Genomic DNA, 24947 nt, shown 5'->3' with positions numbered 1-24947 from the left:
TTGTTAACAATAATAAAACTAATGAGAAAATTCTATGTATTTCAGAAAAAATATTTAGGGAAAACCATTTCCATAAGTATAATGCAGGTTTTTAATTGGAGAAAGATTTAGTGTAAAAGATACTTCTATTATTATCACAGTACTGACATCAGTTGTTAAACTGTGATCTCCTTGAACACCAGGGTGAGAGTTGTATTATAGTCTCAGAATTGAGGGCAGAGCCTAGGTTGTAGTGATTACTTAAATGCTTTTTTAATTAATAAATGGTTATCATAAAGCACAGACAATGTGGTGATAGCAATAAGACTGGAATGCCTTCAAACTTTGATTTGGTATGATGTCTTGTTATTGGTCAAACCAAATTGATCATATAAAAATAAAGACATTTGTATTACTTTTTGAAAATATTTAATGCTCTTAGAATCAGTGAAGAAGTTTCCATGGGGCTTTGGTTTTGAAAACAATGACTCTACAAGATAAAAGTTAAGAAAAATAATAAAATAAAATAGACTATTCCCTTCTCCCACTTTATCTTAATTAGTATATCAGACTTCTCTTCCAAAACAGCAAACTTGTCACCAACAATTGTTGCTCTTGCAAATAAAACATAGTATATACATATACATTATATCTTCTAATAGTTCAATTTCATGAAATGTATACCCTTGTGTATTAATCTGTTCTCATACTGCTGATAAAGACATACTCAAGACTGGGTAATTAATAAAGAAAAAGAGGTTTAATGGACTCAGTTTCACGTGGCTGGGGAGACCTCACAATCATGGCAGAAGGCGAAAGGCACGTCTTACATGGTGGCAAGAGAGAATGAGAACCAAGTGCAAAGGGAAACCCCTTATAAAACTATCAGATCTCATGAGGCTTATTCACTCCTACGAGAACAGTATGGGGGAAACCACCCCCATGATTCAATTGTCTCCCACCAGGTCCCTCCCACAACACATGGGAATTATGGGAGCTACAATTCAAGATGAGATTTGGGTGGGGACACAGCCAAACAATACCATTTTGCATATAATAAAAATGATAATATGGATAATTTCTTACACATACAAGAGGATCAATAAATACTTTATTTCTGACTCATGTGTTTTGTTTCTGGGTTGGCCCCATCATTATAAAAGCTATGTGATTTTGTACAATCTATTAACCAGTCTTTTTTTTGAGACAGGGTCTCACTCTTTTACCCAGGTTGGAGTACAGTGGTGTGATTCTGGCTCACTGCAGCCTCAACCTCCTGGGCCCAAGCAATTCTCCCACTTCAGCCTCCTAAGTGGCTGGGACTAAAGGCTTGTGCCACAATCCCCGGCTAATTTTTAAATTATTTTGTAGAGACAGGGTCTCACTATGTTGCCCAGGTTCGTTTCAAACTCCTGGACTGAAGTGATCCTCCTAACTACCAATTTGCCTACCAAAATGCTAGGATTATAGTCATGAGCTACCTCTTTCCTCCACCACTATTATTTGGAAGTTAAATTTTGAGTTTTCCCATACAATTCTCAACTACTGGATCAAAGGAAAACATGATAATGGGTGCTTACTCTCAGCGAAAAAAAGGTTTTGCCAGGCACATTCTATAAACCCTGGAACCTGGTGATTATGAAAGATAAATTTTCTTTGAATAGGTGAACTTTCTATGAGAGTTTTACACTTCCCTGGAGGTTATTTAGCTTTATATTTATTTTTAATTTGTTGTAGACTACTATGACTAAATAAAGCCCAAGTAAAATGTGAACATTCCTGGATGTGAAATATTGCCTTTACCGACGTGAGTCTTTTAGTAGTTTACATTGTGGGCATTTATTTTGAAAAACTTTGCTTTCTTCTTCAGCTCAGCAATCTGCTAAAACTTACTCACCTTGATCTGAGTATGAACCATTTTACTACAATCCCTCTTGCTGTGTTGAACATGCCTGCCCTTGAGTGGCTAGACATGGGAAGCAACAAACTTGAACAACTTCCTGATACTATAGAAAGGTAAAAGAAATAACTCTTTATGCTAATGATAAATGTCTTGAAACCTCTTATGAAAAAAACTAAGCAAGACAAATGGGATCTCGAGCATAATCAATCACAATAGGTCCAACTAGTTTGAAATACACTGTTTTAACAGAATATTTTCATTTGTTCCAAGTAAGTAAAAGGGTTTGGGAAGAAGAAAAAACTGGCTTTTTTCAAGTGATCCACCTGCCTCTGCCTTCCAAAGTTCTGGGATTACATGCATGAGCCACCACGCCTGGCCAAAACTGGCTGACTTTGAGAAATTAACAAGAATATGCCACAATAACCACCTTGCTTAGTATATGCCAAGCACTTCTATGCACTTTACAAGCGGATGAAGAAACTAATGACAGAGATGTTAGCTAACTTGCTCAAGTTAGTAAGTGGGCAAGCTAGGATTTGAACCTAGGCAGCCTGGACCCAGAGTCCATGATGTTAAGCATTATGCATACTGCTTTGCTATAAATGGGCATATTAATCATTTGATTGTTCTCTTAAGACTCTAACTCAGATTAGGTAACATTTACAGCAGTTCTTCTTCAAGAAATCCTATGAGAATAGTGAAAGAATTCTAGAATATGTTGATTTGATTTCATTTCTATTGCCATACGATGTAAGAGTTGTACTGTAGAGATGAACTTCCTGATGCGGTTTCTCTAATAACCAGATAATGTGATGTCAGTTAACTCAGTAAGTATACTGGTTAAATATGTTGTAAAAGACATTTGATTTTTACATAAGAACCAAAGGCTGGGTGCAGTGGCTCACGCCTGTAATCCCGGCACTTTAGGAGGCTGAGGGTGGGAGGGTAGCCTGAGCTCAGGAGTTCAAGGCCATCCTGGGCAACATGATGAGACCCCTGCCTCTTAAAATTGTTTTTTAAAACTCCAAAACCAATGTTTTCATATTATACGTAATTAATTGCAGAAACCTTAATTTTTCAGAATGCAAAATCTACATACATTATGGCTGCAACGAAATGAAATAACATGCTTGCCTGAAACAATCCGCAATATGAAAAATCTGGGTACTCTTGTTCTCAGCAACAATAAACTGCAAGATATTCCAGTATGCATGGAAGAAATGGCAAATCTGAGGTAAAAAGTTGTAGGCACAAAACTGAAAAACCTTGCTTTCTGGCTGCAGAAAAAAGTAATGTAGAGAGATTGTTATTAATAAATTTCAGTTGTTATTTACATGAATGGGTATTTAAAAAATCTTTTCCAATGTTGAAATTCTACAATTTGATGAATAGGATTCATATAACACTGGTCTATTCAAGAAAGAATCCTTAAAACTAAAGCAGTTTGGGATTTATCAGCTTTAAGAAATGTCCTCCATTTTAGATGTTTATCAAAGGTCTTTTATGGGAAAGAAAGTAAATGTATGAAATAATAAATGTGTGACATGGTAATGTTGGCTCTGAACAAACTTTAGAAAACTTGGTTGACAAAATTTTGAATCAACTGAAAAAAGCATGACTTGAAATCTCTGAATGCCTTAGTTCTCAGTATTATCATTCTTTATTGAATTTCTTATTAAAATATGTAGTTTTAAGACTTCTTTTTGACAGTATTATATAATTTTTTAGCATGGGTAGATGGGAGTGTCACTTGTATGTTATCGTACAGCTGACATGTATTTTTGTCATCTTAGTTTCATGCTATGTACGTACCATAACCAACCTATTGCCTATGAGAAACATGTAAGATAAAATATTTACAGCCATTGTTACAAGTTTAGAGTGTATTTTTCTATCTTGTTTTACAAGTATGTTATATAACATTCAAAAATAATTTTTTTCTTGATTGAGAAAAGGATACAAAATGCAAAATCCACAATTTTGATAACTGAAAATTGCCAATTGTTTTGCAGTACTTTATTATATTGGGTGTCGTCTTTTTTGGGCTTTTAGCTAGCTAACGAATGAATACATTAGACATTTTTGGGTTTTAGTTGGGATTTTACATAGCTTGCCTTTTAGTTCTTTGGTTCTTTGCTGTTTCTATTAACCCACAGCATTATTTTAATACATGTTATAATACCAACCTAAAAAAAAATAAAGGTCCTCTGTTGGTGACAAATTCATGAAAATTATACAGCTAAAAAAACTTCATTCGCAACATAAAAATCAAAAGCGTAAAAGTGTTTATTTCCTAAATAAGTACAAATGGACACAATTATGTTACTGATAGAAAGCAGATATATTAGTCAGGAGTGGTGGTGCATGCCTATAACAGCTACTCGGGAGGCTGAGGCTGGAGGATCGCTTGAGCCCAGGAGTTTGAGGTTGCAGTGAGCCAAGATTGCGACACTGCACTCCAGCTTGGGAAACAGAGACTATTTCTTAAAAACAAAAAACAAAAACAAACAACCACTAGATATAACTTTTTACTAAGTACTATCAAAACTCTGTCAAGTATTTTTTCTCTTTAAAAATTATTTTAGATTATTTTAGGTTGCTTATATTTCTTCTTTTGAGAAATATCTTTTCATGTCCTTTGCCCGCTTGTGGGGTTATTTTTTTTCTTGTTGAGTTGTTTGAGTTCTTTGTAGATTCTGGATATTAGTTCTTTGTCAGATGTATAATTTACATATATTTTTCCCATTCTGTAGGTTGTCTATTAACTCTGTTGATTATTTCTTTTGCTGTGCAGCAGTTTTTCTAATTAAATCTCATTTGTCTATTTTTGGTTTTGTTGTGTTTGCTTTTGAGGTCTTCATCATAAATTCTTTGCCTAGGCCAATGTCCAGAAGAGTTTTTCCTAGGATTTCTTCTAGGATTTTTTACTGTTTCAGATGTGACATTTAAGTTTTAACCCATCTTGAAAGCTTCCTCAAGCATTTTTCTTCCAAAGCTTAATCTTCTGACAATTGAGAATAAGAGAATACCCACTAAAACCCAAAACTGCCATAACCAAATAATTCATTTATTCACTTGTTCAGCAACTACCTGCCTTGTACTGGGTGGTGAAGACACAATGATAAGTAAGATGAAGGTATATAAAATATGCAGAAACTAAGTTCATAGCACTAATTTTATATTTAAGATATGTTAACATTGCTCTTAGAAGTTAAGCTGTATTGCATGAAATATATGCTGTAGGCTGGGTGCAGTGGCTCACGCCTGTAATCCCAGCACTTTAGGAGGCTAAGACAGGCAGATCACTTGAGGCCAGGAGTTCAAGACCAGCCTGCCCAATATGGGTGAAACCCTCTCTCTACTAAAAATACAAAAATTGTCCGGGTGTCATGCGTGTGAGCCTCTAGTACCAGCTACTTGGGAGGCTGAGACACTAGAATCACTTGAACCCAGGAGGTGGAGGGTGCCATGAGTCCAGATGATGCCACTACACTCCAGCCTGTGCAACTAGACTAACTAGTTGCTTTTATAAGCTTTGAAAGTAAGTTGTCTAAAGCTAGTGTTTTTTTCTCTCAGGAAAAAAAAAAAAAAACATAGATTCTTGAGATATATCACATCTCACCAAGGTGTTCAATTATTGAAACCAGTTAAAAAAGTAATTTAGTATATTATCATTTGACCTTTCTCCAGGGAAATAAATGTACACTTCCATGACACCTATAAAAATACTGTTTTTTGATGAACTGCTAGGTTTGTCAACTTCAGAGACAACCCACTGAAATTGGAAGTATCACTTCCTCCCAGTGAAGGCACAGATGAAGAAGAGGAACGGGAATTATTCGGCCTTCAGTTTATGCACACATACATACAAGAGTCACAGAGAAGAGCAGGTATAAGATTTGTATATAACACAGATTCAATGTTCTTTTTTGGTAATGTGTATATCACTAACTGCTGCCTTTTGATTAATTCCTTGATATATTTCTCATTCCATCTTAAGTTTTCTGTCAAATTCTGTTCTCTTAGTCAATATTGTGGGAAGAAAAAAAGTGAAATGGAGAGAGGGGTTGTAAAGATATTCAAAGTCTTTCAAGTGGGGGAAGGAAATAAATCCTTTGGCTAAGCATATGAAGTAAAACCAAGTGAGTGAAGATGTGATTCTTACAGCTTTGCTACCTCATTCTACCAGCTTGCCACACATAGCAGTTTGACCATGAACTGATCTTCCCTGTCATTCCATAAATATTAAGATAACACAGTGTTTTGTTTTGTTTTGTTTTTTAAAGAGATGAGGTCTTACTATTTTGCCCATTTTGCCCAGGCTGGAGTGCAGTGGCTATTCAAAGGCACAATCATAGCTCACTGTTGGCCTTGAACTCCTGGGCTGAAGAGATCATCCCCCCTCAGCCTCTGGAGTAACTGGGGCTATCAGTGCATGCCACCATGTCTGGCTGAGAATACAGATTTTAATCAACGAAGTGTGAGGTTTTGATATAGAGATTTCAATCACTTAGTCTCTCATAATTTTGAATTACACCACTTTTTTTAATCAAGGAGGGGCTTTAAGCTAAACCAAGATCAGGGGAAGAGGACAAAGTACACAATTATTTGTTAATAAAAACAATGAAACAATAGTAATAGAAATCGTGGTCTTCTAATTGTAAAATGTTAAGAGTTTTTAACTTAAAAGGCAGATTTTAGTTCAACTTAATGCAACAACTAGTTAGTTTGAAAAATGAGTATAACCGAGAAGACAATGACAGAGTTTTTCAGCTAGAGGAAGTAATTTTTACTAACATTCAGTGGAGGATGTTTAGAAAATGGTGATTAGATTTATTGTAGCAAGGTCATAGATGCAATAACATGGAGACAGATTGGGGAGACAGGCAAAAAAGTCCTAATTGTGACCTAGTTTTGGAAAGCAGAGAGAGAATACATAAAAGACGATTAGGAGACAGAATTGGTAATTGAATGAAGATGAGAAAAGGGAGTTTATAATGAATGTTTTTGGTTTAGAGAGCGACTGGATAGACGGTGATGCTAAGATGGAGATTGAAGTACAGAAGATGGGTTGGCGAGTAGAATCAGGTGGTAGAGGCAGAAGATGATTTCTAATTTTGGCAGTCATTTTTCTTTTGAGGAGTTTCTCTCTGGCTGCCCAGGCTGGAGTGCAATGGCACAATCTCGGCTCACTTGGCAACCTCCGCCTCCCAGGTTCAAGCAATTCTCCTGCCTCAGCCTCCTGAGTAGCTGAGATTACAGGTATGCGCCACCATGCCCAGCTAATTTTGTATTTTTAGTAGAGACAGGGTTTCACCATATTGGTCAGGCTGGTCTCGAACTCCTGACCTCAGGTGATTCACCTGCCTTGGCCTCCCAAAGTGCTGGGATTACAGGCGTAACCCACCGCACCTGGCCCTTAGCAGTAAATTTGATGCACTTGTGGAACATGCAAGTTGTGGTAATTGTATAGGTGAATCTAAAGTTCAAGAAGAGGTTTGTTGAATCTGAAAATTGTGCAGGACAAGAAATAGCTGTATGCATATCCCACATAGTCACTTTCTCATGATATGTGAAGACAAATTGACAGTTAGGAAAACAATAATCCTGACCTAAGGCTGGCATGTTGAAGGACAAACTTATCTTCCGTTAAGGTACTTGATACCATTGTCAGAAACATACCATTAAGCTAAATGGGCCACAGAACTGTTTCCGTATGATAATTCTTGGATGTGTATGAATATTTTATGAAACATAAATGCGATTATGCCTGTTGTAGAATATTGTTTATTTCTGGGCATAAATTGTTGAATGATGCAAAACAAATTTTATGACACAAATTAGTATTGCTTGACACAATAAAAAAAAGGTTAATTATTTAATGATATAATATCTTCATTTAGGTTCCCTTGATTGGGGACATGGGTAACTAACTTAAAAAACAAACTACCTTACTTTAATAGCATTTGACATAAAACTTATAACAAGGAAAAAAAAGTTAACGACTTAAAGAGATAATACAATCAAAGCCTATTATGTTATTAAAAATAGATTCACGAGTTACTACCACTACTATTTCCAGTTAATATTTATTGAATTACTCTGTGCTTGGAACTGTTCTATGCATTTTACTTGTGTTATCTCATTTGACACTCACAACAACCTTGTGAGGTAGGTATTATTATCATCATCATCCCCATTTTAAGAGGAGAAAATTGAGGCACAAAGAGATTAAGTGGCATGCCCAAGGTCGCACAACTCAAAGATGGTAGGGTTGGAATTTGAACCGAGGCAGTCTGACAAGATATATGAGACTAAAGTCAGGAATTTTAAATTGGTTAGGCTTCTTATTTACAAATCATGTAATCATAGAACTACAGGATAAAAATAGTTACCTCAGAATATCATAATATCTAAAATTAGTAATTCTGAACCTTTGTCTTGGCAAATGTACCATAAATTAAGACAATTTTTACAAATAAAGGCAGAAACAAAATAGGGATAAGATGCAGAAGAGAGTAACAGTCCTACCATATGTTTGGTTTAATATTTTCTTGTGCATAGAAACCAGTCATGTGTTAAATAAGGCCTAAATTTGAGGTTTTTAGTTTCATTATCTAATTTCTACTTTATTCCAAATTATTTTCCCAAACAGAAGAGAACATACTTATTGTTTGTGCCTATATATGTAAAAAATGACCTGATAAAAGATATGAGATAGCTAATCAACTCCAGAAGTTATTTCAAATTTGTGAATTATGTTTGTAAGTATCTTTTTGGAAGTTCTAACTAGATAATTATCCAACAAAATAATTAAGTGAAATAATCTTCTTTCTTTGAAAATAGCTCTTAAGTTTTGTGTTTGTCATGGACAGATTCTGACAATATATACATGTATGGTTCTGGAAATTTGAAGGTGACTTCATTAATTGTGTTTATTAATTGTGAACATCTCTGAATTGTTTGCATTTGAGAAAATCATAATTGTGCTTTTCAGGTCTGTAGGGAAAAATGTCCACATACAAGTCAAATTCTCAGATTGGCCCTTGTTACAATCAATCACTACCTCTTGAACTTGAGAAATAAAAAATATTAAATAAAATCAAAGGAAGATAAATTTCCAAAATTAATACAAACAGAAATATGCTAATTATGTGTTGACATGTATGTTTCAGATCACCAAGTCAACGGTTCAACTACTTTACCAATCTCCATAAATACGGATGGATAATATAATTCAAGATGCCCTTCTAAAGAGGATTACTTTGGTGAATTCTCTAATGTTTGGATTTCTGAAGTAAAAAGAAAAGCTATTACCAAAGTTTAATGAGGCCACAGCATTTTTTAAAGTTCATATTATTTGCTATTTAAAGTATATATTTTTTAATATAAAAATATAATTAAAAATTTTTTTTGGTGGAAGACAGATGATGCTCAAATTTCTTTTCCATTAAGCAGTTGTTTCTGGTGATGAAGAATGATTTGGTAAAGCAGTTAACAAAACATTTTCCAAAGACACCAGAGGGTCTGTATAGTACTGCAAAGCAGGACTGAATCCCTTCTGCTGCAAATACTGGATTCGACCTTGGTCAATCAGCAATTTACAAAGATGCCCTATTTTCTTCTTTTCTTCAACACTAAGAAGCCTAAATTGAATAAACACATACAAAACATTGTTAAAATTTTGTAAAAGTTTATAAAAAATTATTTTTGTCACTTCCATTTATTGAGAGAATGTTAACTAACCCGTAATGTACTAAGTACTTTATCCCATGCTTCCAAGACACATTATATTTACGACCACAATAAGAGATGTGTATATTTTAGCTTATTCTAAAATTAGATTATACATTTTCATGAATTGTTGATAATAGTCATCTAAAGTACAGTATAATACAATATTTCTCCTTTAGTGTCATACATTACAAAAGTAGTCTCTTACCCAGGCAAACTATCAGCGCCATCATCTGTGATTCTGTATCCTCCATCATCATGCTCTTCACTATCATCATTCTGATTATCTTGTCTCTTTGTGGTACTATTTGAGGTTTCCAAAGATGTTTTCCGCATCCCACAAGTTGCCCAACTACTCATTCGCTGGAAATAGTGGAATTCCACTGCTCCAAGGCCTAGAGCCCTGAAATATTCTTTGCCCACATAATGTCTCCAATCACACCTGTGGTGACAACAGAGTGCAATAACAATGCCAGCCACAGGGTTCCACTTCTCTGGGACATTTTTTTCATTTCCTTCCTTGGCCAAAGTGTAAATTTCTTTTTCTGTTTTATCATTCTTTATGCGTTTGGCTAAAGGTTCTTCATTCCTTTCCTCAAAACTGGCAGCATAGGTTTCAATCAAACATCGTAATGCAAGATCTGCAAACACAATTATGTGGCCCCCCGAAACCACATCATCTTTAAAAATAAATATTTTTTACATTTATTAAGCAGTACTGTTTTTAAAAACCCAACAATAGAAACAGCAAAAACCTACTCAGCTTTATATTTGTAATAATTATATGGTGAATTATCAACTTCGTTCAAATTTGCTCTTCTTACTATCTTCTCAGTTTCTTTAATGATTTATTCTGCGTAAAGCCTAATTTCCAATAAAGCTATCTGAAGCTTAAGATCTACAATTTGAAGAACTTTTACCCAGCTACCTGAATTGTCTCTCACTTTTCCTACCTTAGCTGAGGAAATGACTTGTACAGGAAAACTTTATTCACTTACACTTACATTCTAGTTTAAGAAAGGAAAAAAGGAAGGAAGGAAGGGAGGGAGGGAGCGAGGGAGGGAAGAAAGGAAGAGGGAGGGAGGGAGGAGGAAGGAAGGGCAGACAAATCTGTTTAGGTTGATGCTAAGTCAAGATGCTTGTCTTGAAGAGGCTCATAGCAAATAGTGATGAACTGAAGAGTTGAAAGAGGAGTCAGAACAGAATCTGGAAAGTAGGCCTCACTGAGTAGCCTAACTATATTTATTCATTTATTTAACAAACATTTACTGAATGCCTTTCATGTGCGAAGCATTGAGGATGCAATGATTAATATACACAAACTTAAGAGGGAGATGTACTCCACATTACAATGAAAACATTTTAGTATATTTTAAAACTAAATAAATGGATTTTTGATGACTATGGCTATTTCCCATCAAAAACTCCTACATTGTTGACAATATTGGAAAGACCTCAAATGTAGGACCCACATCTTCTGTCTTAACCATTAGATTGTCATGTTGTGTCTGTTCAATCAAAAACATATACATATTTTAAAATTGTATTACCCTAAGATAAAACAAGTGACTATTAAATGATCTGATATTTCACTAGTAAATTGAATTCAATATATGAATTTAAGTCAAACATTAGAAACCCATTCTTTGGAGAAAGTGATAGCTAATCTATTATTTCATAAACTATTATTTTCTGACAAAATACATTTAGTCATTGTTTTATTCATATCTGACTTAAGTAGGTGATTTTCAGAAATGTGAATAACCAGATAAATTATTAAAAGAATTAAGCTATTTCAGGCCAGCCGCAGTGACTCACGCCTGTAATTCCAGCACTTTGGGAGGCCAAGGCGGGCAGATCACGAGGTCAGGAGATGGAGACCTTCCTGGCTAACATGGTGAAATCCCGTCTTTGCTAAAAATACAAAAATTAGCCAGGCGTGGTGGCACGAGCCTGTAGTCCCAGCAGTTTGGGAGGCTGAGGCAGGAGAATTGCTTGAACCTGGGAGGTGGAGGTTGCAGTGAGGCGAGATTGCGCCACTGCACTCCAGCCTGGGTGACAGAGCGAGACTCCATCTCAAAGAAAAAAAAAAAAGAATTAAGTTATTTCAGAATTAGAAGGAGCTTTAGCAATTTATCTCAATTCATCTGTCATAGAGAACTTAAAGGACAAAGCCACATACACAGAAAGGGACAAGGAAACACAGCAAATTGGTAGCCAAGATTATTCATTCATTCCAATATTCACTGTGTTCCTGTTATATAGAAAGCATTGTACTAATATGCCATATACTCAAAAAATTCAGAGCATGGTGGAAGAATTAGATATATAAACAGGTAATTAAAATACAACAAGGTAAAATTATGCAGAGGGTATTATGATAACACCAAGGAGGCATATCTTATTTAAGGGAGCTCCCTGAAAGTGGTGACAACGGAGGTGAAGGATGAGTAAAAACTGACCAGTTGTTTTGTTTGGGTGAATGGGTGAATGGGGGTGAAATTCCAGATATAGTAGAAATAGTACAGTATATGGAAGAGCACCCAGGGTTTGATGTTGTTGAACAGCAAAGTAGGAGACAGGGAATGCAAAAAAGAGAGGAAGGCTGAAGCCAGATTGAGACGAAAACGTTATGTCAAAGAGTTCGGACTATATCAGTAAGTACTGAAGAGTTTAAAGAGAAAGACACATTAGTTGTGTAGCAGATGGGTCTGAGATTGATTGACCAATTGAGGTCTTGCTCTGTCACCCAGGCTGCAGTGCAGTGGCGCTATCCCAGTTCACTGCAGACTCAGACTCCTAGGCTCAAGTGATTCTCCCACCTCAGCCTCCTGAATAGCTGGGACTACATGCACAAGCTATCATGCCCAGCAAATTTCTAAATTTTCTGTAGAGATGGGGTCTTGCTATGTTGCCCAAGCTAATCTTGAACTCCTAGCCTCAAGCAATCATCTCACTTCAGACTCCAGTGTTGGGTTTCCAGGCATAAGTCACTGTGCCTAGCCTGAATATTAAATATTTAAAGGACAGAAGTGGAAGGAGACTGTGAAATAAACAGAAAGAATGGCATAGATGTAGGGGAAGAACCAGGAAATAAGAGTATCGCAAAAGAGAAGAAAATGGAATTTCAAGAAGGGCAGCAACTGTGGCAGAGATGAAAGGAGGATTCAGATACAGTGAATCAAGGGTAAAAAAATTACATGGAACATGAGAAATGGCCACTGTAGGTCAAAAGAGTGTACTCCCTCCTACCCCCAGGATGGAACTGGTTTACTTTAGAAGACTTTTATAAGGCTTAAATGAGATAAGGTATGTGAAAGTACAGTCATGCACTGCTTAACCATTGGTATATGTTTTGAGAAATGCGTTAGGCGATTTCATCATTGTGGGAACATCCGAGTGTACTACACAGACCTAGATGGTATAGTGTAGCCTACTACACACCTAGGGTGTATGGCACAGCCTATTGCTCCTAGGCTACAAACCTGTACAGCATGTTACTGAACACCGTAGGCGATTGTAATACAATGGTAAGTATTTGTGTATCTAAATACAGAAAAGGTACAGTAAAAATATGGTATAATTTTATAGGACCACTGTCATATATGAGTCCACTGCTGACCAAATCATCGTTATGTTGTACATTACTATAGTCTTAAAAACTATGAAGGCCAACACGAATATATAGTACTCAATGCCATTTCCAGCCAATATGAATATTATCTATGGACACTCCAAGTTACCCATATGGGTAGATGATGAAACTAGCAAAAGTTAGGAAGATGATGTAACAATAATTAACATTTATGGAGCACTATTATGTGCCAGACACTTTACATGCAACCCGGTGAATTATTAATATATTAGTATCTCTGTTTTATAGATGAGGTAACCAAAGCTCAGAAAGGTTAAGTAATTTGACAAGGTTACACAACAGAGCTGAAGGCTAGACTATCTGATTCTAAAGCACATGCTGTTTCCACTTTACCATGCTAGATCTGGTGGATCAAAGTGCTAAGACAAGACATCTTAGATTTTTTTTTTTGTCTAACATTTATTTTTTTCTTTTTCCCCAGAATCCTGAAACACAATAGTCTTTTAATGGGAGAGGTTTCTGAGTTCTTCCTAAGGAACTATTCTACAAAAAATCAGTAGCTTCTGGGTGGAAAAATACAGTTTCCATAAATGGTCTTATTTTCCTTTTCTGGTTGAAATTTAACCCAAAGAACTTTAAAGTCTAATGTGATGCAGTATTTACATACAAAACTCTTAATTCATCCTGCAAAATGGCCAAAATGAGCAGATAAATAGGAAAGCTATGCATCTAATAAAGCACAGAGCCAGTGCTCTATAAAGATTAATGAGTTGTAAACATAAGATATCTTATTCAAAAGAGGCCACTGAAATGGTTGGGGCCAGGTTAGGTCAAAACTTAATGCATTAATGTAAACACTATTAGTATGGTTACATACCTGTTGCCATACCACACAGATGCTTTCCAATTCCTACCACAGGTAGTTTTCCTTCTCTTAGCACAGGAATCTTGTCTGAAATGGAAATGAGAATTAAGTTAACTGTCTAGTGAAAGAAAGTACATATTATTGTGGCCTTCCAAAAGAAATAACTAATTAGAGTCTCTGAATTTTAGCCTGAAAGAGACTCAAAGAAAAAATTCTCACTTTATGGAACACAACATATAACATAAGAACTTGTTTAGGGTTCATAATATCAGAAAGTTAATATATTCAGTTAAATAATTTTAAATACAGTGATTTCTATACAAATGCTGGGTTGCTTTTCATGGCTGGATTAAAATTAGTGAATGGAAGAGGCTGTGAAGATATGTTTGCATTATTTTCTTTGGATAATCTGAAAAATAGAAAAGGTATAAAAAGGGCACTACAGAAGTTGATTGAGGAGTGTTTGTGTGTGTATGTGTCTGTGTGTGTTTTGTGTATGGAATGTGAATTCCACAGTGATGACTTCTTTTCTCTTGTACAATTTAAAATTTTAGGAAGTATCTTTTACACATTAGCTAGGCAGAGAAATACCTCATTTTCTTTAATGGTTTAGGTAAAGTCATGTTAACTGCAGGCAGAAGGCTAGTTTATAGTTTGAACGGACTCAAAAAAATTTAAACAGGACAAAGAAACAACATAAGTACATATTATAAAAACTTTTAAACTCTTCCCTAACACTTCATTTCCACTTGATACTGAAAATTTTAAAAATTCTCAACCTTAATTCAATTTACATCTATTTACACACTATATAAAACATTCTATATTAACAATGGATTGATTTGACTGTTTTCTCTGAAGCACCGTTCTGCATGATTGGATTTCTAAGCAACCTCAGAGTTTGAAACAGTTATGATTTATTTGTAGAGCAATGGAAAGTTACACAACTTACTCAAACACAAGTGTTGAATATCAATTTGAAGTCTTTCAAACACTGAATTTTTCTTTCTGTGTTTTCCATCCACCTGCACAAACAGAACATTATTGTAATAATGACTTCTTATGTTTAAAAAGGATTTATGAAAATAAAAAGATTTTTGTTTTCAAAATTCAGAGCAACAGAATATATTTAAAAATGAAGACTGTACATTCTTTGATGAGAACTTCAAAATATTAGACTTTTAAAAAAAGATTTGAAAATGTTTATCAATTATGTAAACATAGACATCATTTCCTTTAACCCTAAAAATTCCCAATTCACTGACAAAGGAACTGAAGTTCACAGATCTTAAGTCATTTATGTAAGATTGTCTACTAGCTCTTTTATCTTTGTCACTCTTCATATACTATTTTTGGTTTGTTCCTCCTCTTGCTCTCCTGAAAGATCACAACCATTCTAACCTATACCTATGTGCCCATGACCTACTGATCTACATTTGTGGCTCAGGCCTCTCCAATGAGCATCAGACACATACTCAGTTGTGAACTAGAAAGCTCTACTTCACCAGCAAACTGGGCACATCCAGAACTGAACTCATTATTTCTGTCTCCAAAACCCTCCTTCCTCTTGCTCCCCCCTTATCTCAGGAAAGAACACCATTTAGTCACCTAAGTCATAAAAATTCTACCCAAAATTACTCCTTCTCTCTCATATTCAATTACTAATAAATCACCAACTCTTGTGGCTTCCAACACCTTCACATTTCTCATACTGTTGCTCTCCTCTCCATCCCAATGCAATAGCTTTAGCTCTGGCCTCTCTCTTACTTGGATTGTTGGACAAAAATTATCTTTATTATTAATCTCTCTACTTCAAGTGTCAGACTCTTCTAATATAGTTTTAATGGTGCTGCTAGGATAAACTTTGAAAAATTCCCTTCTACTTTACCAACTCTTATATATTATTTCAATCTCATCTCAACTGTCACTTCTATGAAAACTTCTATGACCCACACTAGACTGAAGTTGCTGCTCTATCTTCATGCTCCCATAGGATTGGGTACTTACCACTAACAAAACACACTTAGCATACTGAACACAAATATTTATATGTCTACTCCACTAGACATAAGCTTCTTCAAAGCCAAGAACTAAATCTTTTTTTTATTGTACCCCCACCAGACAGCAGCATAGTCAAACTCCTTCCTTAGCATAAAATATGAGATCTTCTATAGGCTAGCCATGCTCTCCAGTCTCATCATTGCTGAACTCTACTTTGCAACATGTACTCCCATTAAACAGGAATGTTTCCAAGTTATTTCATGTATTTGGTTACATTGTTCTTGCTTCCTAGAATGCTTCTCAAACTCTCTAACAAACACCAATTCACCTTTCAAGATTTAGTTCAAGCATCACCTTCTCTGCGTAGTCATTCTCCATCTCTTCCCTGCAATAAAACTTGTCACTCCTGTCTTTGAAACCACGCTGTACTCTGTGCAGACCTTTCTCGTATTTTAACACTTTACTATAGTAATTTATGTATTTGCCTGGGTCTCTTTTCTAAATATAAGTAATAGAGTGGCTGGGCACAGTGGCTCAGCTTGTAATCTCAGTACTTCGGGAGGCTAAGGTGGGAGGAGGGCTTGAGCCCAGGAGTTCGAGACCAGCCTGGGCAACAAAGTGAGACCCTGTCTCCACAAAAAATTTTTCAAAATTAGCTGGGCATGGTGGTGCGTGACTGTAGTCCCAGCTACTCATGAGGCTCAAATGGGAGGATTATATGAGCTGAGGAGGTCAAGGCTGCAGTGAGCCAAGGTCCTGCCACTGTACTTCAGCCTGGGTGGGGCCTGGCAGTATGCTCAAAAATTGTTTAATGAATGAATGGCAAGTGGTAAAGATAGGAGTAGAACCCAAGACTTTTAACTCCTAGCTTGAGCTTGGCTCTTTCTATATATTTTCCTGTCTCTGCAAATAATTTTAAGAATTCAGATCAACAGACTATCAAAACTTAGACTAAAAAAATTCACCTTCAGTTTATCAATACAATTGGAACTAATAAAAAGCTACAACAAACAGATTAAAAAAATTCCTTTCCTTTCTTTTAAGAAATGTTTCTATCGCTTTTTTCCTGAATACAAAAAATGAAAACAAAATTTGGTTACTAACATACAGCAATTGTTTCACTCACCTTGAATCTTGTGGTCACCTTTTCTACTAGGATGAAGTGAACTTTTTCAGCATCTTTTAAGGCAATATCAACCCAATGAGATAATTTTCCCTTTCCCGCTCCAAACTCAACAAAGCATCTTCTCGGACCAAGTAACTTTAATTTTTCAATGTTACCTAAAATAGAAGCCTGCAAACTTCACAAGATTATTTTATAAACTAGAGCAAACACATTTTGTTCAAATGGGAAAAGAGCAAGGTAATTTCTACGTAAGGCAGATGTTTTACATTGATAATTTCTACTTGACTTAAAATTTTTCTCTCTTGCTCTTAAATATTTAATATATGGTACTCAGAATCATATCCATGCCCTCATTTTTTTATATATGTTTCTATGTATTTTTTGAAATGGAAATATTTGGCATCCTGAAAGGTAAACAAAATAAAATCTTATTAATAATTACATTTAAAACACTTTCAACAAATGAACAAAGGCCATGTTTAGTAGTTACTATAGCCTAAACATACCTGCTGTTTCAGGTGCTTGGCTGCAGAATCACCATTTTTAGGGTCATTAAGTGCATCATGTAATGCTGGATGGGACATAATATGATCTTTAAGTGTAGAATTCAAACCTGTGCCAAATATAAGCACAATAGCTTAAGCAGCCAAACACGTAATTGTAGGATTCTGAACAACAGTAGTAACATATTTTAAACTAGAATGGTATCAACTCATATACCACCTAATTACTCTAAAATAATTGAACTTGCAACTTTAGGCAGTCTTACCTTCACTTGCTTTTCTCAATTTCTTAATTAACTTTTCCAACTGCTCTTCAGATAGAGAAGAAATTGGAACCTATATACAAAAATAAAACTAAATAATGTAGCCAAAAATTGCTTTAAAGTAGCATGACAGAGACTGAGTAGAGGTTTACCAATTGGGCAATTCCCATGACAGCTTAGGCTCTTCTCTCTATCAAGCCTTTTCCCTAAGCTGCCATCAGAATTGTCCAACTGCTAAATTTCTACTCCGTCTTTGCTGTGCTACTTTAATTCTCCTAACTTCCTCAAGGTCAAGAACAAGTCTAGGCTCAGAAGGGTTCAAGAATCAAAGGGGACTCAGGGCCATATTGTAGCTTGTTTTGCTATGGGGCATGAGCTAGTCTGGGAACTAACCATCTCTAACAATATTGAGTCTATAGGAAAATGCACCGTAAATTAAAAACAGATTTGCTTGAAACAAAGATTAGAACATGGCTTATTCACATCATGAAAAGAGCTTATAAATACCTTTTAAAATTAAATATTAAGTCAATGTACTTACTAATTGTTCAGGTATTTCTGTTTCATCTTTTAAGCCTGCATTAATATCTTGAATATAGAAATCCTTAACAAAAACAAAAACATAAAAGAACTGTTAATAATGTGAAGCTCACAAACATTAAACTAAAATACTGATTCTTCCCTTTATCCCCTGCTCTGCACCTGCCATCCTCCCTTCCTCCCTTCATTTCTTCATTAAATCATTATTGAGTACTTACTCAAGTCCCTAGTTTGCTTTAGGTATTGGGCACTCCACCACAGTAGACAACAAAAGAGACAAAAAGGTGTTCATGGATCTTATATTCTAGGGAGGTGTTATCTGAATACGCACTTACAGTTTAAAGAAATTCATTTGTAACATTTATTAAAAGTTTTACAGCCTAGACTGTATACACTAGAACTGTAACAATTTTGTCTTATAGTGCTAAAGCAAAAACAGCAAAGTACTAACTACATAATGCTGCTTATCAGACATGCAGCATGACCAAAAACAGAAAGACATACATATTATAACAATAAGTCTGATTTCTTCTATTTTAAAATATTAATTAAAACTTGAAAATATAAATGTCCCATCACACTAGTTATTTAAATTAACATAATGAGGCCAGGCATAGTAGCTCAGGCCTGTAATCCTAGCACTTTGGGAGGCCAAGGCAGAAGGATCTCTTGAACCCAGGAATTTGAGACCAGCCTGGGCAATATAGGAAGACCCTGTCTCTAAAACAAACAAACAAACAAACACACACAGATAATGAAATCTTTCTAGTCTGGCTTCAGAAATACAGATTCTAGGTAAGGATCTGTATTATCACTTTCCAACAGAACTTTCTGCAATGATGGAAATGTTCTACATCCGCTCTGGCCAATATGGTAGCCACAGAAATATGGCTAGTGTGACTGAGACATTAGATTTTTAATTTTATTTAGTTTTAATTCAAATTTAAATAGTCATATGTGGCTAGTGGCTAGCATACTGAACGGTGTAGATCTAGATGAATGAAACAGTACTGTTTCTACAAATCCCATTTCAAAAGTGAAAATAATTCTTGGGAACATTATGTTATGTGTAGTTAAATGGACTTTTGTTACATGGAGGCAGAAAGGTAACAGAGGCAAAAGGTAACATCCTGCTCGTGTGTTGCTAGCTTTACCTATACGCACAGAATGTGTGTTGCTAGCAATGGAAACTGGTGATTGAGTGGAATGAGTGAAGCTTGCAGGAATTACAATGTTTTACTGGATAACTGAAATAAAACTATAATAGAAAACTAGCTGTTAAGTATTAGAATTTGATGTACTCTTAGTTCAAAATGGTTGCCAAAAGTGTTCCAGGTAACTTATGTTGTAGAGTAGATTTTTAAATGTGAAAACTATTTATACTGGAGAAATTTATAACCAACTAACTTTTAATTAGTATACAAAATTTTTAAACATTGCTCACTATAGTTTTCCAAAGTAAAGCAGAATAGTGATATGCCTTTACCTGGGTTCCAAGTGTCCTACTCTACATAGTGAACCAGATAAATACTGCTTTGCATTTCTTTCTCTGTCGCATCATTCCACTGCTTTTCTCTATTTCCTTGCCACTGTGTGCTGGTATGCAGTGAAACTCACCCAAGGGGTTCCATTTTTAATAAATTTATTTATTCTCTCAAACTTTTCTCAGAACACCTATTAAACTTGCTTGCTTTAACTGAAACCTGGAACTTAGGTAAGGAAGATATTTGCAAACAAAGCCAATGTTCTCTCTTTCTATTAGAGGGGCTATGTCCTAAGTAGGTGGTGGTGGTGAGGGTCATTATTTTTCTTCTACACCATCTTAATGTAAAAATACTTTCTAAACTTATCCCATCTGGCCCAGTGGTTCTCAATTGGCAGGCATTTGGAAATGTATGGGAGTATCTTGTCAAAGTAACTGAGAGGTGCTATTGCAAGACATCCTCCCATAAGTCTCTCAATTTTCTACGAGTCTTAGAAGCAGAGGCACTGATTACCTTTTTTCCCAGACTACCTTTTCAAGGGAGGTTGTATGCCAAGCACCCTTGGAAGACAGAAATGATGTCTCTTCCTGGATCGTACGGCAGCCCTTATTGTACAGTGTAATAAATAAATATCTACTTATGCAACAAAAGTCAGGCAGGTTTGCCTACTATCCAATTTAAAAATATTTGTATTTCTTGGCTGGATTTGGTGGCTCATGCCTATAATCCTAGCACTTTGGGAGGCTGAGGCAGGAGTGTTGCTTGACACAAGCAGATCGAGACCAGCCTGGGCAACACAGAGAGAACCCTGTCTCTATAAAAAAATAAAAAAAATAAGCCAGGTGTGGTGTCATTTGCCTATAGTCCCAGCTACCCATGAGGCTGAGGTGGGAGGATTGCTTGAGTCCAGGAGTTCAAGGCTGCAGTGAGCTATGATCATTCCACTGCACTCCAGCCTTGGTGAAAGAGTGAGACCCTATCTCTTTAAATAAAATATTGTATTTCCTGAGCTTGGGTTCCTCAGCTATGAAACAAGTCCATTCCATGTGCAGCATCTACCAAGGCATTATATACCACATTTCACCATTCAATTTTACTGATCAAACACTTACAGGTTTTGGTTTCTCTCTTGAGTTACATTTTTTCAAATGCTTTGCTAGTTGATCTTCATATACTGTGCTAAATTTAAAAAGAAATTATTTCAAATGAGATTTGCGCCAATTACTGTTTCCAGCACAAAAAAAAAAAAAAAAAAAACTCCGTATCTGATCCATACTTACTGTTTTGGATCTAAAGGACACAGGATTCTTTTCCGAGCATCTTCTTCCTAATAAATTAAGAGATACATTTATTTAAATAAAATATCAAGTTGATTGCTTACAGATACCAGATATAACTTCAGTGTCTCTGCAATCTCAAAACAAAGTAAGGAAACCTTAAAAGGACATAATGAAAAGTTGGCAAAATCAGGTCCCAAGAGTTTAACAAAAACTCTCCAGTGTAGCTGGCTTAAATATCTATGAACAAATACTGCTTTGGACAAACAAGGGTCTATAGCTTCAAACAGGTTATAGAGAAGGCCTACATATGGTGTCTGAAATCTAGGATAGCATCAACTATTATATGCATGACTATTTTCTGCACAACCAAGAAACAAAAAAATGCTACCTATTTCATTTTATTTTAATTGACAAATAGTTGTATATATTTATCACATATTAGGTTGATGCAAAAGTAATTGTGATTTTTATGGCAATAAAATAATATACACTATTATATATGTATGGTTTTAATACAACATGATGTTTTGAAATATGTATACATTGTGGAATGGCTAAATCAAGCTTAATTAACATGCATCACCTCACAGACTTATCATTTTTTGGAAAATGCTGCCCATTGACATATGGATTTTAAGATGTATTTTACTGGCATTGCAACTTTTTAGTATCAGTTACATCCTACTCATTCCTAAGTTACATCACTTAATGACAGGGAATACATTCTGAGAAATGTATCTTTAGGTGATTTTGTCATTGTGAAAACATCATACAGTATAGTAACACAAACCTGGATAGTATAGCCTACTGTACACCTAGCCCATATAGTATAGCCTATTGCTACTAGGCTGCAAACCTGTACAGCATGTTACCATACTAAATACTGTAGGCAATTGTAACACAATATAAGTATTTGTATATCTAAACGTATCTAAACATAGAAAAGGTACAGTAAAAATACAGTATTATAACCTTATGGGACCACTATCATATATGTGGTCTGTTGTTGAGTGAAATGTCATTATGTGCCACATGACTATATGAACTGGGAAAAAAGGAAAATTGGTAATGTTGGCAAATCTACCCAATATTCCACATGAATCTGTATAAATAGGGATCGTATAACAGTTAAGAACACAGGCCAGCCAGACTGCCTAGGTATGATACCCAGCTCTATCTACCGGCTACGATCCCTATGACCTTAGTTAGGTAGGCTTACTGCCTCATCTGAAAGGTGAGAACAAAAATATGTCTTACCTCCTAAGGTTTGAACAAATTAAGTCAGCTAATAGTTAAAAAAACGAAACAAAACTGCCTAGCACAGTGCTGGCCATAAAGTAAGTGGCGACTAAGTGTCTGTTATTATTATTCTTTTAAAAATTTATTTCTGTTTGAACGTGCCTCTCAGCATGTCCATGAAGCTATTCACACTGAATTTCATGGGAAAACTAAGAAATTTTCATTTTTTTGGAAAATATTGTATATTCAATAAACTGTGTTATTATTTCTTCCTTATTGCTGGCTTTAAATCCTAACCTCCATATAAAAGACTCTTCTAACCCCCAAAGCCTAACCATAGCATAGGAAAAAAAAAGCACATTTAAAATTTATTAGTTGAATTTAGAAACAGGAATTCTGAATCTTGGCACTACTGATGTTTTGGGCTGGTGATTCTTTTGAGGGGGTGAGTGCAGGGGGTGTCCCGTGATTTGTAGGAGGTTTAGCAGCATTTCTGGTCTCTATCCATTAGATGTTAGTGATACTCCTCAGTTTGACAACCAAAATGTCTTCATTTTGCCAAGTGTCCACTGGGGACAAAATCAGTCCCTGTCGAGAACCACTGCGTAAACATGAGTTAAAGTGGTGTCATCACAGCTACATATGACACTTAGAAAAAAAGATGGAAACACAACATTCAGTTATATCATAAATTACAGATTCAGGAGGATAGCCACAATTTAAAACCAGATAGTAGTCATGAAAAGTGTTTCCACTTGATGTTTTGCAGTCTCTCTTCAAGGGACTAATGACGATATGTCGTTCCTCTCTAGGAATACTGATCGGCTTGTAAGGATTTATTCGTATTCTACTATCATCACCATTTGTATTCGTCTTCCATATATCTGGATAAGGTGGAGTCTAAATCATTCTCCTATCATAACTCTCATTCTTCAACAACAGATGTTTGCCAGTCCCCTCAAGACCAGTTAATACGACTATGGGCATAATTCAGAGTTCCCACAGCAAGTCACGTCTCCCATATTCCATAACAAGAATGTCCTTTTTTCAGTATGCTTCACTTTTGGTAAATGCCAGTCAAAACAAAATAGGAAGTAGGCTATAACTACGATAGGGAGTGGCAGATGAAGGGGGTCAGGGGACTGATCTGCACTGGATATTGTCTAGAAGAATAAACTCCTTAAGAAATAAAATAATGCAAATAATACTGGACATTCAGAAGCATGAAATCAGATGCTGATCGCTTTGGTTTATTCTTTATAGTTCTATTAGACATGCTCTCTTCCTATCAGCATTTTGCTCCTCTGGTTTTTATTTTCCCATCTCACATATATCCTAAAGTAATATACAGACATACAAATATACAGTGTTTTATAGTACATTTATATGCATAACTATTATCAAACAAAATTGTATGCTTTGTTCTCAGTTGTAAAAGGTCAATTCGTATATATTTAAAAATCTTTCCTTCCTATTCCAGCAAAGTTGCATTCTTAAAAACTGTAAATAGAAAAAAACATGTTTTTTTTTCTTTTTTGAGATTCAGTCTGGCTGTCACCCAGGCTGGAATGCAGTGGCGTGATCTTGGCTTATTGCCACCTCCACCTCCTGGGTTCAAGCGATTCTCCTGCCTCGGCCTCCCGAGTAGCTGGGGTTACAGGCGCGCGCCACCACGCCCAGCTGATTTTCTTATTTTCAGTAGAGAGAGAAATGTCACCGTGTTGGCCAGGCTGGTCTCGAGCTCCTGACCTCAAGTCATCCGCCCGCCTCGGCCTTCCAAAGTGCTGAGATTACAGGCGTGAGCCTCCGCGCCGGGCCTCAAGTCTAAATTTTTAAAAGAAAGTTTTTTCCAACCGCATTCACGAGAAGTGCTTCTCTTTCACGAAATAACAATTAGAACACAACTAGTGAAACCTTCAGGACTTCAATCACTGCTTTTTCTAAACTACCATTTTCCAGCAGGGAGACGGAGCGGTAGCTTGGGGTAAAATTAAAACCTAGCATTACCATGAGTTAAGATCAAGATAAATGGGTCACTGCCGGCGCTTTGCTTGGTAAACTAAATCATTTCTCATCACTAGAACTCATAATCGGTCGGCAAGGAGGGCAAAACTGGGTTTACTAAAGTGAAAGCTGGAGGATCCGGGGGACACAAGCAGAAACCTGTCAAAGAGGGGAGGGGCCGGGTTCTAGCACCGACAGGACCAGGATACTTATTTCCGACTCTGGAGAGAGTAGGGCGATACCACACCTCCGCGGCTCCAGCGTGTTCACCACAAAATCTTTTCCCTGCGGCCACCACCATCCTGCAGAACCGTTTCTTCTTTTCCACATAGTAACCGCATCTACCCTCAGCTGGAAAACCAGTCGCGTGCGGCGACGACGCGGAGGTCGCCATAATTCAGGGCTCACTTCGGTTGTCCAGCACCCGGCAA

The 24947-nt window shown here is 36.1% G+C and overlaps 2 protein-coding genes across 5 annotated transcripts in view; one reads left to right on the top strand and one right to left on the bottom strand.

Annotated features, from left to right (window-relative positions):
* The window catches only part of LRRC39 (leucine rich repeat containing 39), a 31557-nt gene extending 22249 nt beyond the window's left edge, over window positions 1-9308 (top strand). For 2 of the 4 annotated variants that reach the window (XM_025385303.1, XM_025385287.1), the window contains 4 exons: window positions 1850-1995; window positions 2964-3116; window positions 5633-5772; window positions 9058-9304. In XM_025385303.1, coding sequence (XP_025241088.1) covers window positions 1850-1995; window positions 2964-3116; window positions 5633-5772; window positions 9058-9113 — 495 coding nt within the window. In that variant the 3' untranslated portion in view covers window positions 9114-9304. Of the gene's footprint in view, window positions 1-1849; window positions 1996-2963; window positions 3117-5632; window positions 5773-8728; window positions 8799-9057 lie in introns of all 4 variants that reach the window. The other 2 variants (XM_025385281.1, XM_025385294.1) reach the window with 2 other exon arrangements.
* On the bottom strand, window positions 7650-24927 carry TRMT13 (tRNA methyltransferase 13 homolog). The gene is made up of 11 exons (XM_025385269.1): window positions 24764-24927; window positions 21274-21320; window positions 21106-21172; window positions 18511-18573; window positions 17973-18042; window positions 17710-17816; window positions 17204-17371; window positions 15029-15101; window positions 14089-14163; window positions 9825-10257; window positions 7650-9528 (listed from the first exon to the last, which is right to left on the bottom strand). The coding sequence occupies exons 1-11, from the start codon at window positions 24908-24910 to the stop codon at window positions 9333-9335; spliced, it is 1446 nt and encodes a 481-aa protein (XP_025241054.1). The 5' UTR covers window positions 24911-24927; the 3' UTR covers window positions 7650-9332.
* Between the last annotated feature and the right edge of the window lie 20 nt (window positions 24928-24947).

The sequence above is a fragment of the Theropithecus gelada genome, chromosome 1 (genome assembly GCF_003255815.1).
Source record: "Theropithecus gelada isolate Dixy chromosome 1, Tgel_1.0, whole genome shotgun sequence".
In the NCBI taxonomy this organism is placed as follows: domain Eukaryota; kingdom Metazoa; phylum Chordata; class Mammalia; order Primates; family Cercopithecidae; genus Theropithecus; species Theropithecus gelada.
Note: the sequence above shows the minus strand (reverse complement) of the source record. Positions and strands in the feature narration are given on the sequence as shown.

Excerpts from the sequence above, each read along its gene's own strand:
- TRMT13 (XM_025385269.1), bottom strand. The coding sequence starts at position 24,910 with ATGGCGACCTCCGCGTCGTCGCCGCACGCGACTGGTTTTCCAGCTGAG. Across the intron at positions 18,043-18,510 it reads CAGAAATACCTGAACAATTA|GTTCCAATTTCTTCTCTATC; the intron begins GTAAGTACATTG and ends TTTTGTATATAG. Across the intron at positions 17,817-17,972 it reads ATTGAGAAAAGCAAGTGAAG|GTTTGAATTCTACACTTAAA; the intron begins GTAAGACTGCCT and ends TATTTGGCACAG.